Here is a 15,455-nt window from a genome sequence, read left to right as displayed (position 1 = left end):
TGTTTAACTTCCGCTTTTGTGTCAGACTCGTTCCTTTGATCATGGACCCTAATATTGGGGGACTGGACCCTAACAGTACAAAAGTTTCTCCTTATCTGTCTGCGTGAGTACTTGCCTATTTGCTTACTACTCCATAAAACTCTACCAAGTTTTCTTACCATTATGACTTGTCCAGAAATTCTTATTCTGTGATTGGAGTCAAGGACCCTAAGCGAAGAGTTCCTACTTCTAGAGGGAAACTTCAGCAACCTTCAGCTGCATCTAGTGACAGTACAAAGTGGTTTTAATAAAATGTATCAGTTTCTAGGTATGACACATCTTGATCTCAGTTTCCATGAAAAACCATGGGGTGTCTCACAGAAATGAGACTTGCACAAAGTGGAAGTTTTAGCAAGGCTTGATTTTAGTTTAACAAGGCTAAAGGAGAGAGACATAAATATTTTCCGCGGGAAATGAAGTTAAAGACTAAAAATGGCAGCCCTTCAGCAAAGGCCCTGGGTAACCTGTGCAGATGTTATTTAGTATTCTAAAATATGGAGATGTCTTTGGGTCTACCTAAAACAGGGGGATCTTAGCTAAGCTTTAGGGCTTCCTTTCCTCAGTTAAGTCTCTCACTGCAGTATCCTACACACTTACAAAGTAGCTAAGTTTTATTATAAGGGAGAAGACAGATTTCGATAGGTAGCTCTCTGTTAGCTCTGCCTGGGGAACATGACTCCTTCCCTTTGGTTTCCTGTGGTGATCATGTGGTCCTCCTTAAAAAGTGGGCCCAGGGACAGGGAGTTTGGCCTAGTGGTTAAAGTGCTTGCCTAGCATGTATGAAGACCTGGGTTCGATTCCTCAGTACCACATACATAGAAAAAAGCCAGAAGTGGTGCTGAGGCTCAAGTGGTAGAGCTCTAGCCTTGAGAAAGTCCAAGGACAGTGCTCAGGCCCTGAGCTCAAACCCAGGACTGGAAAAAAAGAACAAAAAAAGTGGGCCTAGCATCTATAGCCCAGACAACTGGCGCTCCTGGGGGCAGTGGGAGCCCCCCAGGCTCTGAGATCACTTCCTCTTCCTCTGAGGTCACATCCTCACCAGCCACAGTCCTTTGGGCAGAGAGAAGTTCCCGGGCTCTGAGGTCATTTCCACAGTGCCTGTGGCCACCCCACCTCCCCCACATCAATCTTCATGATGAATTCTCCTCCTCCTTCCCTTCCCTTCTCTCTACACACCTTCCCTTCCCCATCCTTCTTCTATTCTGTGCACACCTCCAGCTTTCAGGATGCCTCCAATCTTGTACAGGGCCTGCAGTTTCTCCTAATAAACTCCTCTGCCCGAACCATATGGTGGCCTCCTTTCTACAAACCTTACACCCACCACCCTAAGTCTCACCCAGAGCTTTCACCAAAAGGAGACCAGCTACATGGTTCAGGCAGAAAAGAGTTTAATTGGGGGGGGGGGGAGGAGGGAGAGCAAACTGCCTGACCCCACAACATGGAGGGTGCAAAAGTCAGGGGAGAGAACTAATGATGGAGATTGATTAAATAAATAAAGGGTGGGGAGCCAAGGGTGGTGGGGCTACAACTGTGACCTCAGAAAATGGGGGACCTCTCACTACCCCCCAAATGCTCCAGTTACCTGTGTTACAAGTACTGGGCAGAGATTTCTAGGGAAGGGACCACATGTGTACAGGGAGAAAACAAAGAGAAATGGCTATTTTTTCCTGGACAGACCTAACATTACCAACCTGAGCTCAAAAGACCATGCAGACACCAAGTCACGTACAGTGAAGTTCATTGTCAGCTGAGCCTCTTGGGCAGGAAAAGCACCTGTCCTTGAGCAAGGGCGTTTATATGGCTAGGGGGGTTGGGGTGGAGAATTTTACTTGGGATGGAAGGTATTCTGTTGTCTGATTTTTGTGGGACATGGAGTTTGTGCGGTACATGAGAGCAGGGATTTATTTTGTGTGTGTGGTTACAGCTGCTTGTGTCATCAGGTAAGATAAGGCCTGAATCAGCTAATTTCAGGGAAGGGGCCTGTGTCACCAGATTTGGGGAAAAGGCCATGCTTTACAGCAGGGCTGAAAATAGCAGACTGCCTCCTAAGGTGGAGGAGGTTAGGCTAACAGATTCCAGCTTTTGAGTAGGACTCTTTTTATAGTTATTTAAAAGTATATATTGAGGCACTAATAGCTCTTGCCTGTAGTCCTAGCTCCTCAGGAGACTATGACCTGAAAATAGTGGTTCAGAGCCAGCCCAGGTAGAAAAGTCTGTGAGATTTTTATTTCAAATTAATTAGCAAAAAATCAGAAGTAGAGGGTCGGGAGTTTGTGGCCTAGTGGTAGAGTGCTTACCTAGCATGCATGAAGACCCAGGTTTAATTCCTCAGTACCACATACACGGAAAAAGCTGGAAGTGGTGCTGTGGCTCAAAGGATAGAGCTCTCTAGCCTTAAGAAAGCCCAAGGACAATGCTCAGGCCCTGAGTTCAAGCCCCAGGACTGACAAACAACAACAACAAAAACAGAAGTAGAGCTATTGCTGAAGTAGTGAAGCGCCAGCCTTGGGGGGGGGGGGAAGCTAAGAGGGAGCACGCTATCCTGAGTTCAAGTCCAAGTACACACACACATGTATGTATATATGTATGTATGTATAATTTTCCTGTCTCCTCACCTATCTCTCCTGCCATATCCTCCTAACCACCACCACTGCTAAATGACTCTGATCCCTTTTAATCTGAAATGGGAATGCTGAGGGAGGAAAAAGAACCAAGTGTCTTTCCTAGGGTATGACTAGTTAAGTCTGTCCATTTCAGCATTCTTTACCTCCAGCTAAGCTTCCCCTGCAGCCAACAGTGACACACTGTCTCTCTCCTCAGCCGCAGTGGAATGAGGTTGACCTGAGTGATTCCCCCCACCCTGGCCTCACAGAGGTCTGGTTTTTATCTGAACAGACTCCAAGATGCTCCTCCCACTTTCCTTGGAAGCCAACCCCTTCATAGTCTCTATATAAGATTCAGACCCAGGACCTTCGTGTTTGTAGAAACTGACCTTCCACTCAGCCCAGGAGCCCCAGCTGGAAACAAGTAATTGATCCAGGAGGTAATATCAGGACCCACTTCGATTTGGGGGGTTGGAGAGGGGGAGGCGGAGCTGACACTTGCATCAAAAAACACTTGGGCTGGACTGACAGTAGCTCAGAAAAGCTCAAGCCAAGTAAACCTCAATTGGAGATGGGGAAAGGAGGGGAGCCACAGCAGGTACAAAGAATCCTGGGCTGCAGAGAAAAGAATCCCCAAGCTGGGATAATATGTGTCTTGAGTCCCTTCTAATCCCTTTCATAAGTCAGTGAAGCCCATATACTAAGTTTCTCCTGCATTGTAAAACTACAAGGCTCTGTCAGGTGAGCCATGGCCTTAAATGTTATGGTAATAACTCAGAAATATGATCTGGCTTGTAACTTATCCAAAACCACCTTTGGATGAGCCATTTGAGCATGAAATTCAAATATATTTTGTTTTTCAAGTGAATTTCAGGTGAAAGAAATGCCAGAAGGCAAACACAGTAACGCTAGTGACATTGTAGGTAACCACTGAGAGGGGACAGTGGCCTTTCTAGTAAATGAGAGTAAAACACACTAGGGGAAGGGTGTGTGTGTGTGTGTGTGTGTGTGTGTGTGTGTGTCTCATCTCTTGGAGAATCTCTCAGGAAGAGGACTGTCTTCCTGGCTATTCTGAAAGATACAGTACTCTAGAAAGAGCAGTCAGGAGCTGGACTTCTTTCTCTGAGGTTCTCCTCTCTTTCCTGTTTTCTGTCCATGCTCTCCTAGGGCAGAGTCCACCATGGCTCTGGAGAAGTCCTTTAGCCTGTTCCCACTGTTAGTTCTGTCACTGCTGGTGGTCGGCTGGGCCCAATTATCACTGAGCAAGGAAACCCAGGCCATGAAGTTCCTGCGACAGCACATGGACTCCACCGGTTCATCCAGCAGTCCCACCTACTGCAACCAAATGATGCAGCACCGGAATATGACACAGGGATGGTGCAAGCCAGTGAACACCTTTATCCATGAGCCCCTTGTAGACATCCAGGCTGTCTGCACCCAGAACAAGATCTCCTGTAAGGATGGCAAGAGCATCTGCTACCAGAGCAATGATAAGATGAACATCACTGAATGTCGCCTGACAGGTAGCTCTAAGTACCCCAACTGTAACTACCGGACCAGCCAGAAAGAAAGACACATCATTGTGGCCTGTGATGGGAATCCATTTGTGCCTGTCCACTTTGATGCTTCTGTGGAGAGCTCCACATAAAGCCACAGAATCAAGACATGCCTCTCCCCAACCTCATTGCTTCTACCCCAGCTTCTTCCTCTTTGTTTCTGGCTCTGAAACAACTCTGTCGGCTCCTATCGATTGTGCATGTTTCCTCTCCCTGACTTTTGTTCCTGCATGGCTCTTGGGGTGGAAAATGGGTTGTGAGGTGGGCCCATAAAAAGTTCCTTCACTGATTATATGAAATAAAACCTAATTGCAACTACTTGATTCTGGAAATATCCCATCTAAGCTCTCTTCCTCTGATGGTTTTCCAGAAAAAGGTAAGATTATGTCTGGATAATTTTTTTTTGCCAGTCCTGGACCTTGAACTTAGGGCCTGAGCATTGTCCTTGGACTTTTCTCAAGGCTAGCGCTCTACCACTTGAGCCACAGCACCACGTCTGGCTTTTTTCTATGCGTGTGGTACCAAGGAATCCAATCCAGGTCTTCAGGCGTGCTAGGCAAGCACTCTACCACTAAGCCAAACTTCTGGCCCTGTCTGGATAATTTTGATCAATGAGTGGAGTAATTAAATGTCTTTCATCTTGGCTCCTGGCTTGCAGTGTGTAGAGAAAGACTAATTGATTTAATGTGTGCCAAGACTGGTGTTTGAATTCAGGGCTTAGGTGCTGTCTTATAGCTATTTGCCAAAGGCTAGCACTCTACCATTGAGCCACAGTTCCAACTTCTGGCTTTTTCCTAGTTAATTGGAGGTAAGAGTCCTACAGACTTTCCTGCTGAGGCCAGCTCAATCGTTAGCTCTCAGCCTCTTGAGTAGCTAGGATTTCAGGCTAGAACCATCTGCACATTCGGAGAAAGTTAATTTTTTTAATGCTGTTCCTGGGGCTTGAACTCAGAATCTGGGCATTGTGTGTTCAAGGCTAGCACTCTACCACTTGAGTCACAGCTGCACTTCCAGCTGTTTGGGGGTAGTTTAATGGAAATAAGAGTCTCATAGACAATCCTCAGATCTCAGCCTCCTGAGTAGTTAGAATTACAGGCTGGAGCCCCTAGCACCTGGCTGAAAGTTATTTTTCTTATAGAATCTGCAGTGCTAACTATAGAACTGCTAAGTGTGGGCTTTTTAACAAAATAAATAAATAAAAGTGGGTTACAGCCTGGAACATTGTCATACTAGATGAACTGACAGAGTGAAACTCGGCCTTGCTTGACCTGGGGGGTGTCAGGAGGTGGCTATGAAATTAGCCATTTTATATTTTTCTTCTTGTTATGTAACTCCTATTGCTTGCTACATTAGAAAAAAAAGACATTTTTAAAGGTTCAAACAGGAGCAGAGAATAGACAGAGATGGCTCAACACTAGCTCAGGTTTGTTCAGGGAGGAAACAGGTAGAGGGAAACCTCCAGGCAAAGCCAGACTCCCAATTAGGAGAGAGTGGAAGGAAGGAATATTTGTAAATCAAACCACTAGTCTGGAGCTTCAAGATAAAGGTACGTGGCTATTCAGACCTAACAGTTATCTTACTTAGAGAGTCGGAACCTTACAGGTCAGTGCTGAAAGGTCACGAAACTGAGGGATAACAAGCTATGTTCACCTTTTATACCAACTCAAATGAGAATGGAATGCTATAGGAGAACATCTAAACCTGAACTTCAACCTCTACTGAAGGCAGGAGAGCAGGAAGATGAGTGTGTCCCTCTTGCTAGCCCTGATGTAACATAATGCACTTTCTAAGGGACTTGGTCAGGGGCCACTACTAATAGCATAGCTGAAAATGGAGCCCAGGTCACCTGTTTTCCCTAAAATTGTTCTTTCTGTTGCTAGAGGCTAACCCAGGAAGAAAATCTCCCCATTGTGCCTCTTTCTTTGTGTGCTAGGAAGTGGTGGCTAGCTCTGGGTGGCATATTCTGGGTGGCCATCCTAGTGTACTTGATGTGTTAGACTTATCCACTGTGGCAAAAAGTTAAAGGAGGGCAAGTTTATTTTGACTCCCACTTTTAGTAGTTTCAATCCATGTCAACTGACTCTATTAACAAAGGCCTGATGTAAAGCAGAATGTCAAAGCCTAGACAAAGCTAAAACTTTCCTTGGACTTTCTCAAGGCTAGAGCTCTACCACTTGAGCCTCAGCACCACTTCCAGCTTTTTTCTATGTATGTGGTACCGAGGAATCGAACCCAGGTCTTCATGCATGCTAGGCAAGCACTTTAACCACTAGGCCAAACTCCCGGCCCCCAAAGCTAAAACTTTTTAGGCCATGTTTCCACTAATAGATAGATAGATAGATAGATAGATAGATAGATAGATAGATAGACTTAAACTCTGCCCTGGCTATGCATATTTTGCTTTTCTAGGATACATGCCATGCCAATTATCATGATGTCCCTGCTTAGTTATTGTTGTTGTTTGCCAGTCCTGGGGCTTGAACTCAGGGCCTAGGCACTATCCTTGACTTTTCTCAGGGCTAGCACTCTACCACTTGAGCCAGAGCACCACTTTCAGCTTTTTCTGTATATTTGGTATGAAGGAATTGAACCTAGGGCTTCATGCGTTCTAGGCAAGCACTCTACCACTAGGTCACATTCCTTGTCCTCTTTGCTTAGTTTTTAAAGGAGACTAATTTGGGGCCAGCAGGAAGGTCACATGGAGAAAGCTGCTCTTGTTCTTGTTCTTTCTTTTCCTTGAATAATACTGAAGCTTATGAAAGAAGACAGTGCTTTTTTTCTTTTTTCTATTTAGTTAGTCATGGGGCTTGAACACCACCTGGGGGCTGTCCCTGAACTCTTTTTTGCCCAGTGCTAGTGCTCTACCACTTTTTGAGCCATGGCTCCACCTCTAATTTTCTTTCTTTCTTTCTTTCTTTTTTTTTTTTTTTGGCCAGTCCCAAGGCTTGAACTCAGGGCCTGAACTCTGTCCTTGGGCAAAACTAGAGCTCTACCACTTGAGCCTCAGCACCATTTCTGGCTTTTTCTATTTATGAAGCACTGATGAATCAAACCAGGGTCGTCATGCATGCTAGGCAAGCATTCTACCACTAGACCAAACTCCTGGCCTCTCCACTTCCAAATTTCTAATGGTTAATTGGAGATAACAGTCTCACAGACTTTCTAGTCCAGGCTGGTCTTGAACTGCAATCCTTAGATCTCAGATCCTTGAGTAGTTAGAATTACAGGCGTGGGTCACTAACACCTGGCTAAGATAGTAACTCTAAATAGAACTACTCATTAAATGCAGTGTTTGTTTCTGAATTCCTGGCTCCTATTTATCATGCTTCATTTCCCTAATCTATCATACTTCAAGGCCATATGTAGCTTCAATCCTCAGAATTGAAAAAAAAAAAAAGAAAGTAAGTTAAATATTTGTTTGGATTAAATTTGCTTTTATCAACTGATAAAACTAATCAGGCATGTTAAAAATAGAATAAGCACATGTGATATGGCAAACAAAGGACCTTATTAAATTCATCAAGTATCAAGCTCCTGGAAGAGCTCCTGTTCCTGGAGTCTCTGCTGCTACTTTCTCTTGAGGCACTTTGGTCATGGTTCTACTACACCTGTTTCCATAGCAACTACATCTCAATTTATTTTTATTTTTATTTATTTATTTATTTATTTATTGGCCAGTCCTGGGCTTGAGCTCAGGGCCTGAGCCTTGGACTTTCTCAAGGCTAGAGCTCTACCACTTGAGCCTCAGCATCACTTCTGGCTTTTTTCTATATATGTGGTACCGAGGAATCGAACCCGGGTCTTCAGGCATGCTAGGCAAGCACTCTACCACTAGGCCAAACTCCCAGTCCATATTATTTATTTATTTATTTATTTATTTATTTATTTATTTATTTATTTATTTATTGTGGGTCATGGGGCTTGAACTCTGGGCCTGGTCTTTGTTCCTGAGCTCTCCAGCTCAAAGCTACCGACCTACCCCTGGAGCTACAGTCCCACTTCCCATTTTCTAGGGATCTAATTAGAGGTAAGAGTCTCTCACTTTGTCTTTCGAGTCTTTTGTGTCTAGGCTGGCTTTGAACCTTGATCCTTAGATCTCAGCCTCCTGGATAGCTGAGATTACAGGCATGAGCCATCGCACCCAGCTATACCTCAAATTTGAACAATATTTTCCCTTCCTGTTTTTTTTTTTTGCCAGTCCCAGGGCTTGAACTCAAGATCTGAGCACTGTCCTTGGACTTTCCTCAAGGCTAGAGCTCTACCACTTGAACCACAGTGCCCTTTCCAGCTTTTTCTATGTATGTGGTACAAAGGAATGGAACCCGGGTCTTCATGCATTTTAGGCAAGCATTCTACCACTAGACCAAACTCCTGGCCCCTTGAACAACATTTTCTATTAACACTTGTGAGAAAGAGGACATTTTCATAAATTTAAAAGATTGCAGATCTAGGTGTATGGCCTAGTGGTAGAGTGCTTGCGTAGCATGCATGAAGCCCTGAGCTCAATTGCTCAGTACCCCCTGCCACACACATACACAAAGCTGGAAGTGGTGCTGTGACTCAAGTGGTAGAGCAGTAGCCTTGAGAAAGCCCAAGGACAGTGCCCAGGACCTGAGTTCAAGCTCCAGGACTGGTGAATTAAAAAAAGAGAAAAGAAAAAGATTGCAGAAAAAAAATAGTATTTATATTATCAAAATAATCAATAAAATTGGTATTAGTACTAGCTTTCATAATTCTTTTCAGATACAACTATTTAAAATAATTATCTACTCTACGAAGCAAATCTATAAGAATCTTTAGAATCTAGAATCTTTAAATCTATAGAATTGTTTCTACTGGTCCCATACCTTAGTCTTTTATTTTTGTGTTAGGACTGGGGCTTGAACTAAGAGCCTGGGTACTCCTTAACTTTTTTGCTTAAGGCTGGTGCTTTACCACTTTACATACACACACACACACACACACACACACACACACACACACACACACACAATTTCCCTACTTTTTAGTCATCCAGTGGAGGCATAGGAATGGAGGAAGTTCAACCACCTGCATCAAGAAAGGAACTCAGGAATGATTTCCAAATAATACTCTCCAATTAAGGAAGCACTAGAAATATTCATAGAGGAAAGCATGTTAGGACTTTTCTGAGCAAGCTCAGTTATGTACATTTCTGAGCTGCTCAGTGTTTGAAATCATGCTATGCATTTAGGAAAGAAAAGATGGCAGATGGTTTAAGAAGGAAAGATGGCAGAAATATACTGTGGCTGGTTTATGTCAGTGTTAAGGGTAAGACCACCAGGAAAGACCATACATATACAGGGTGCAACCAATAGAAACTGCAAAAAAAAAGTGCAGTGCCAAGTCTGGTCTCTTGGTCCCTTTTCAAACAGAAAGCCCACCCTTCTTATTCATTCAGAGGAACAAAGTCCTTAATGGTTCTTTCCTACAGGTGCAAGCAAAGCATGAAGTTACAGAAGCTAGAACAATTCTGTAAGCAAGCATGAGTAGGGCAACATGAGTCACCCTGGTATTTCAGATACTATGATAATTTCTATATTACTACTATAATCATTTATATATGTCATTACTATGATTGTTACCTAGAAACATAAAGGAAGAATGTCTACATATTTCTAAATGACAAACTATAAGGAACTGGTCTCACAGGTGGGGGTGCAGTCCTTTCAGATGGAGTCACAAAAACAAAATGGAGGCCCGGAGTTTGGCCTAATGGTAGAGTGCTTGCCTAGCATGCATGAAAACCCAAGTTTGATTCCTTGGTGCCACATACATAGAAAAAAAAAGCCAGAAATGGTACTGTGGCTCAAGTGGTAGAGCTCTAGCCTTGAGAAAGCCCAAGGACAGTGCTCAGGCCCTGAGTTCAAGCCCTGGGACTGGCGAAAAAAAATAGAGTAAATGTTATAGAAGAGTGAATGCCATGACAGTGAAATTTGACAAGTCCTATTACATCGAAGTCGTGGGGTATGAGTTCACGGACAGGCTCATCACTGAGCTTACTCTGCCTGTGTCATAAAGTTTTGAGCAGGAAATCAAAAATAGGACCCTTTGAGGATGTGTTAGCATTAGATTTTGCCCAGAGATACCTGCTTCTCTTCACGGTTAACAGTTGCTAAAAACAATTTGCTAAAACCCCTAGGTGACTCTAATATAAAGCCAGAATTGAGAGGTGCCAAAATATTTGCTGAGTTAATTTCTGTGCTTTGCCTACTTTGAGATCATTCTGTAATGTCTATCAGATACTTAAGTGACTGCTCAGGCAGTATGTAAATGACTTCTTATGTAACATCTTTACCCTTTCACAATACATAATTGTACACTGGAAAGAAACCCAACCTCTGATAGTGTCGGAACCAAGTTCTGAAGATACAGGGCCAGCCAGACTTAGAAGTTGGAATCTGGAAACAGTTAACTTCCCTCCATTTAAATGCTAAGTTAACAAGGCCTGCAAGATCTAATGGGAACTAGCTGTTTAAAACTATCCTCTCCTTTGAAAAGGTAAAGATTTGGTAACTCTAAATGGATATCTGAAGGATTGAGTCCTGTCTTATTCCCCAGCGGCAAGCAAAGCACCAGGCACATGCTCACCTGCTTGTCTGCAGGCAGGTCATTCTACCTTGGTCCCCAGGGGATAATAGACCCCGCCCCCACACACACACACCCAAGGTGGAGCATTCCTTTGCTGGCCTGGCCAAGAAAATCATCCTCCAAGAGACCCACACCCATTTTTTAATCTTGCTCCCTTGTTAAGTCCCCTATAAACCTACCCCCAAATCCAATCCTTAGCACAACCCTCCAGTCCCCAGGGAAGGTCTGTGCCCCTCGCTGTTCCTCAATAAACAGTCCTCGCCTGTTGACTATGGAGTCCGGCCTATTCCTTTTCTGTTCTCCTCCATTTTCCTCACATTTGGTGTCAAATACCTGGGAGAGGAAAAATGCCAGGAGGCACCAGGTCCCCTCCACTCGCCTCCTGGCTGCCTCTCATCGAGTCTTTTATCTTCCCTTCCTCCATCGGGAGTGCATAGGCCTCCAAGCTTACTTTTGGTCTAAACAGCCACCTGAACCAACCTCATGGCCTTTGCTTCTATAAGTAAAGTATGCCTCGTGGACGGTCACCCTGCATGGGTTATTATGGCTTATTATGGCTTATTATTATTATGGATTATTGGTTATCTGCATATACCTAGAGAAGGCCTTACCTATTTCTCCATCTCCCTCCCCTTGTTCCCACCGTCCAAAAGCCTTCAAGACAAGGTAACTAGCCTGGTCTGTGGGAAAGGCGCCCTGACACAGACCCCGGGACTCCAGGAGTACCTTCCTTCCTTCCTTCCTTCCTTCCTTCCTTCCTTCCTTCCTTCCTTCCTTCCTGTCTGTGGGGTCCCCAGAGACTCCAGGAGTCTCTCACATTTGCTGACCCCCTGACACCTTTTAATTAGGCTTTGGGGACAGGATAGCCCTCTCCTAATTATCTGGATCCATCCGTTAGCCTTCCCAAAGCCCCAGGGATGCCTGGAGCAGCAGGACAGGCCCAAATTTCCAAATTGTCTCCTAGAGACATGCCATCGACTTGCCCACAGTCTAATCTTAGCCTGGCTTGTTTGTCCATTGGAATTTGGCCTCACCAAGCAGTGGCCACCGTGGGCCTGAACCTTTGATTCTTACTTTACTCTTGCTGCTTTAGACAATTTTCCAACGAAAGAATGCGGGGTCCGAGGTCCCCTACACCCAACCTTCTTTACCCCCACTCTAGACCCCCTCTGCTCTTCGTGTCCTACGCCCAAGTCCTCCTCTACCTCCACTCCAGACCCCCTCTGTTCATCCTGTTCTGTCCACCAAGTCCTTCTCCACCTTCACTCTAGACCCCCTCTGCTCTCTTGCACTGCTTACCAATTTCTTCTCTGCCACAACCCGCCCAGCTATCTCCTCTAGAAAGGCAACTTGCCTTGAAGCAATCTCTGGCTCCACTTTCCTTTCCCTCTCTGTCTTTCTCTGATAACCTCCAGACAGGAGATCATCACCTCCACTCCCGCTGACAACCTTTTCACTGCACCCTTGAGAGGAAGATGCAGGCAGGGTCCTAGGGACCCCCTCTAGGTTCCCTCTTAAAGGCTAGCCGTCCTGGAGCAGCAGTTCCATAAACCCAAGGCTTTTCTCCACCCCTGCTCTTGTAACTACATTCCTCCTCCCTGCAGCCAGTCTCTAAGTGAAAATTACCTTCAGAACTCCATCACTAATCCATTCCTTTTCTCTTTCCTGAGCCTACTCGCTACAAAATCTGGATTCTTTATTTCTCCCGAAGGCAAACTCCTCTAGGATACTGTAGGAGAAATCCCTCTCTCTCTCACCTCCTCCCTATCAAATAACTCAGACAGTCAACTTTCAGTATCTTCATTGGGCTGCATCCTCCCCTTAAAATGTCTACAGGTTAAAAGTGTTGCATCCTCCTCTTAGAAGCCTGTTTCGCAGCCCCTCTTCCAATTCTCTGCAGGTCCTGAAGATTTTCACAAAGGCCACATAGTGGGATTTCATGTGACCTCCACTTTCCCTCAAAGCTTTGCCAAAATTATTTTAAAGATTTACTGTTCTTGTTACCAATGTTCATTTAAGCGTGGAAAATCTGTTGAACTTGCCTTGTGCTTTCTGACTACAATTGTTAAAAGGAAAAATCTTCATCAGTGGAAGTAGTAAAAAGAATAAGACAGAACTCACCACCAACTCCTGCATTCTTTGTTTTAATCACTAAGGCTTAATAACACCTCCATTGCCTTAACCTCAGTGTCCTAAAGTATTATATGCAATTAAGAATAACTATATTTCTTCCTTTTTCTTTTTTTTTTTCTTTTTGTGGGTCATGGGGCTTGAACTCGGCCTGGGCACTGTCCCTGAGCTCTTCAGCTCATGGCTACCACCCTACCCTTGGAGCCACAGCCCCACTTCCCCTTTTCTACAGATTAATTGGAGATAAGAGTCTTATGGTCTTTAGTGCTGGGGCTGGCTTTGAACCACGATCCTCAGATCTCAGCCTCCTGAGTAGCTAGGATTACAGGTGTGAGCCACTGCACCTGGCAAGAATAACTATATTTCTAGTTGATCTCCTTGTTACTTTAATTGGAAATAAAATGAAAAGCTGGGGAATTTTTTTTGTTTTTTGTTTTTGTTTCTATTTTTTGCTTTTGTGGCAAAGATTGCATTTCTAAACCAGACCAGACAGAAAAATCCTTGAGACTCCATCTCTCCATTAACAAGCCAGGCTAGAAGCATGGCTAAATAACCAGCAGAATTCTGGAAATGACCTTGTGATTCAAAATGGTAGAGTGCTAGACTTGAGCAGAAGTGCTCAGGAACAGTGCCCAGGCCTTGAGTTCAATCCCCGTAGAGATGTAACCAGGAAAAGCCATCCCTGCACCAAGCACCTAGACCCCTGAGATTCAAGCTAGTCCTGGAGTAAGAGGAGATGATGTTACATCCCAAATGGAATTGGCCTTTCAAAACTAACCAGAGCAAAAGAAAATAGTTAATGCCCATCTAATAAATTAATGCCCATTAATGACCATCTAATATCCATACCTGTCTGCCTTCTAACTGGACAGGAACTTACATTCTTGCCTTTGTTATCTCTTATTTACAAGGAATGATCAAGGCCCCTCCTCTCCCATGTTCCTTCCAATTCCTCATGCATTTCAGTCTCTGACCTAAAAGACACTTTCTTCACTATCCGATCCACCCCTCTTCTAGGCCACTTTTTGCCTTCACCTGGGAAGACCCAGATACCGGCCAGGCCCAGCAACTAACCTGGACAGTTCTCAAGGACTTCGAGACAGGCCGCGTTATTTCTCCAATGCTTTTCAGCGAGGCCTCCCCTCACTAAATCTCTCCCCACGTAGTCTCCTTCAATGTGTAGATGACCTTCTCCGCTTTACAGCCCTTCTGTTGATCTAAATGTCTCCTCACCTTCTTATTAACCCCCTCACTTCTTGGGGTTACAGGGCCCCCAAGGACAAAGCTCAGATGTGCCAAAAATCAGTTACATATTTGGGACTAACAGTTTGCCAACAGGGCCAAATAATACCTCCCCTCCCCCACCCCCCCAAGGGTCCATGAGCTCTTCAGTTATCCCTTACCTCAAAAGAGCCCTCTTGGCCCTCCTTGGCCTTTTCAACTTCTTCCATATATGGATCCCCAACTTCTCTCTCTATATTCCAAGTAAGGGGTCCCTCAATAAGCCCTTCCTGTTCCCCCACTCTCTTTCAACTCCTATCCATCAACTTAAACTCTCTATCCAATGCCTCTACTCTTTCTCTCCTTGACCTTAACAAACCCTTTTTTATTTTCTTACATACAAACTAAGGCCTTAGCTATTCTCTGTCAAAAAAGAGGAGACACCTTTTGCCCCTTGGCATACCTATTCAGACAACTGGATGTGGTAGCATAGGGATGGTCTTCAGATTCTGGCAGCTGTGGCACTCATAGTCCCAGAAGCCCAAAAGATTTCCCTTCACAGCCCTCTCCACATTCTCACCTCTCACTCCTTTAAGGACTGCCTAAACCACAAAGCCTTTCTCTCCTTACCTCCTTCCCAAATCCAAACCCTCCATGCCTTTCTCCCTGATCGGATCCTATTCTTTGAACAAACCTCTCTTCAAACCCTGCTAACGGGGCCGGGAGTTTGGCCTAGTGATTGAGTGCTTGTCAAGCATGCACGAAGACCCGGGTTCGATTCCTTGGTACCACATACGTAGAAAAAAAGCCAGAAGTGGTGCTGAGGCTCAAGTGGTAGAGCTCTAGCCTTGAGAAAGTCCAAGGACAGTGCTCAGGCCCTGAGCTCAAGCCCAGGACTGGCCAAAAAAAAAAAAAAAAAAAAAAACCCAAAACCCTGATACCCCTTGCTTGCCTTAACCCAAGAATCTGAATCTCCAATTCATTCCTGCTCGAAAATCACAGATCCCATCATCTTCCTCTAAATCTCCCATGTCTCAGACCAGCCTATCTCAGGAGCACCTGATTGCTTTATTCATGGTAGTTCTCTTAGATGGCATTATTCAAGAAAATCCAGAGGAGCCTGGAACAGGTCTGATGTTCATTTCCCAGGGAGTGCATTATGCCAACAGAATACCAGCCCCACAATGGAGAACAGATGCCCTTGGAATGCCAGCCCTTCAACAAGATGACCTCTCGTGAGACTGTCCCCTAAAACATCACCCCCTGTCAGCAGGAAGTAGCCAGAAAAACAACCATC

General features: G+C 44.7%; 1 protein-coding gene across 2 annotated transcripts; it reads left to right on the top strand.

The window, feature by feature from the left end:
• Positions 1–3,010: 3,010 nt before the first annotated feature.
• Positions 3,011–4,516, top strand: Rnase1 (ribonuclease A family member 1, pancreatic). Of its 2 annotated transcripts, none has more exons than XM_090354933.1 (2): positions 3,011–3,082; positions 3,810–4,516. In XM_090354933.1, the coding sequence occupies exon 2, from the start codon at positions 3,823–3,825 to the stop codon at positions 4,288–4,290; it is 468 nt and encodes a 155-aa protein (XP_090211059.1). In that variant the 5' UTR covers positions 3,011–3,082; positions 3,810–3,822; the 3' UTR covers positions 4,291–4,516. The 2 variants fall into 2 exon arrangements, with proteins under 2 accessions (XP_090211059.1, XP_090211068.1); XM_090354942.1 differs by having other exon boundaries at positions 3,013–3,082; positions 3,815–4,516.
• Positions 4,517–15,455: the final 10,939 nt, after the last annotated feature.

Source organism: Megascapheus bottae, chromosome 2 (assembly GCF_031878675.1).
Source record: "Megascapheus bottae isolate mThoBot1 chromosome 2, mThoBot2.hap1, whole genome shotgun sequence".
Taxonomy (NCBI): Eukaryota; Metazoa; Chordata; class Mammalia; order Rodentia; family Geomyidae; genus Megascapheus; species Megascapheus bottae.
The sequence above is the reverse complement of the archived record's forward strand: the minus strand, read 5'-3'. Positions and strand labels throughout refer to the sequence as shown.

Coding starts and splice junctions, on each gene's coding strand:
- Rnase1 (XM_090354933.1), top strand. CDS start 3,823: ATGGCTCTGGAGAAGTCCTTTAGCCTGTTCCCACTGTTAGTTCTGTCA.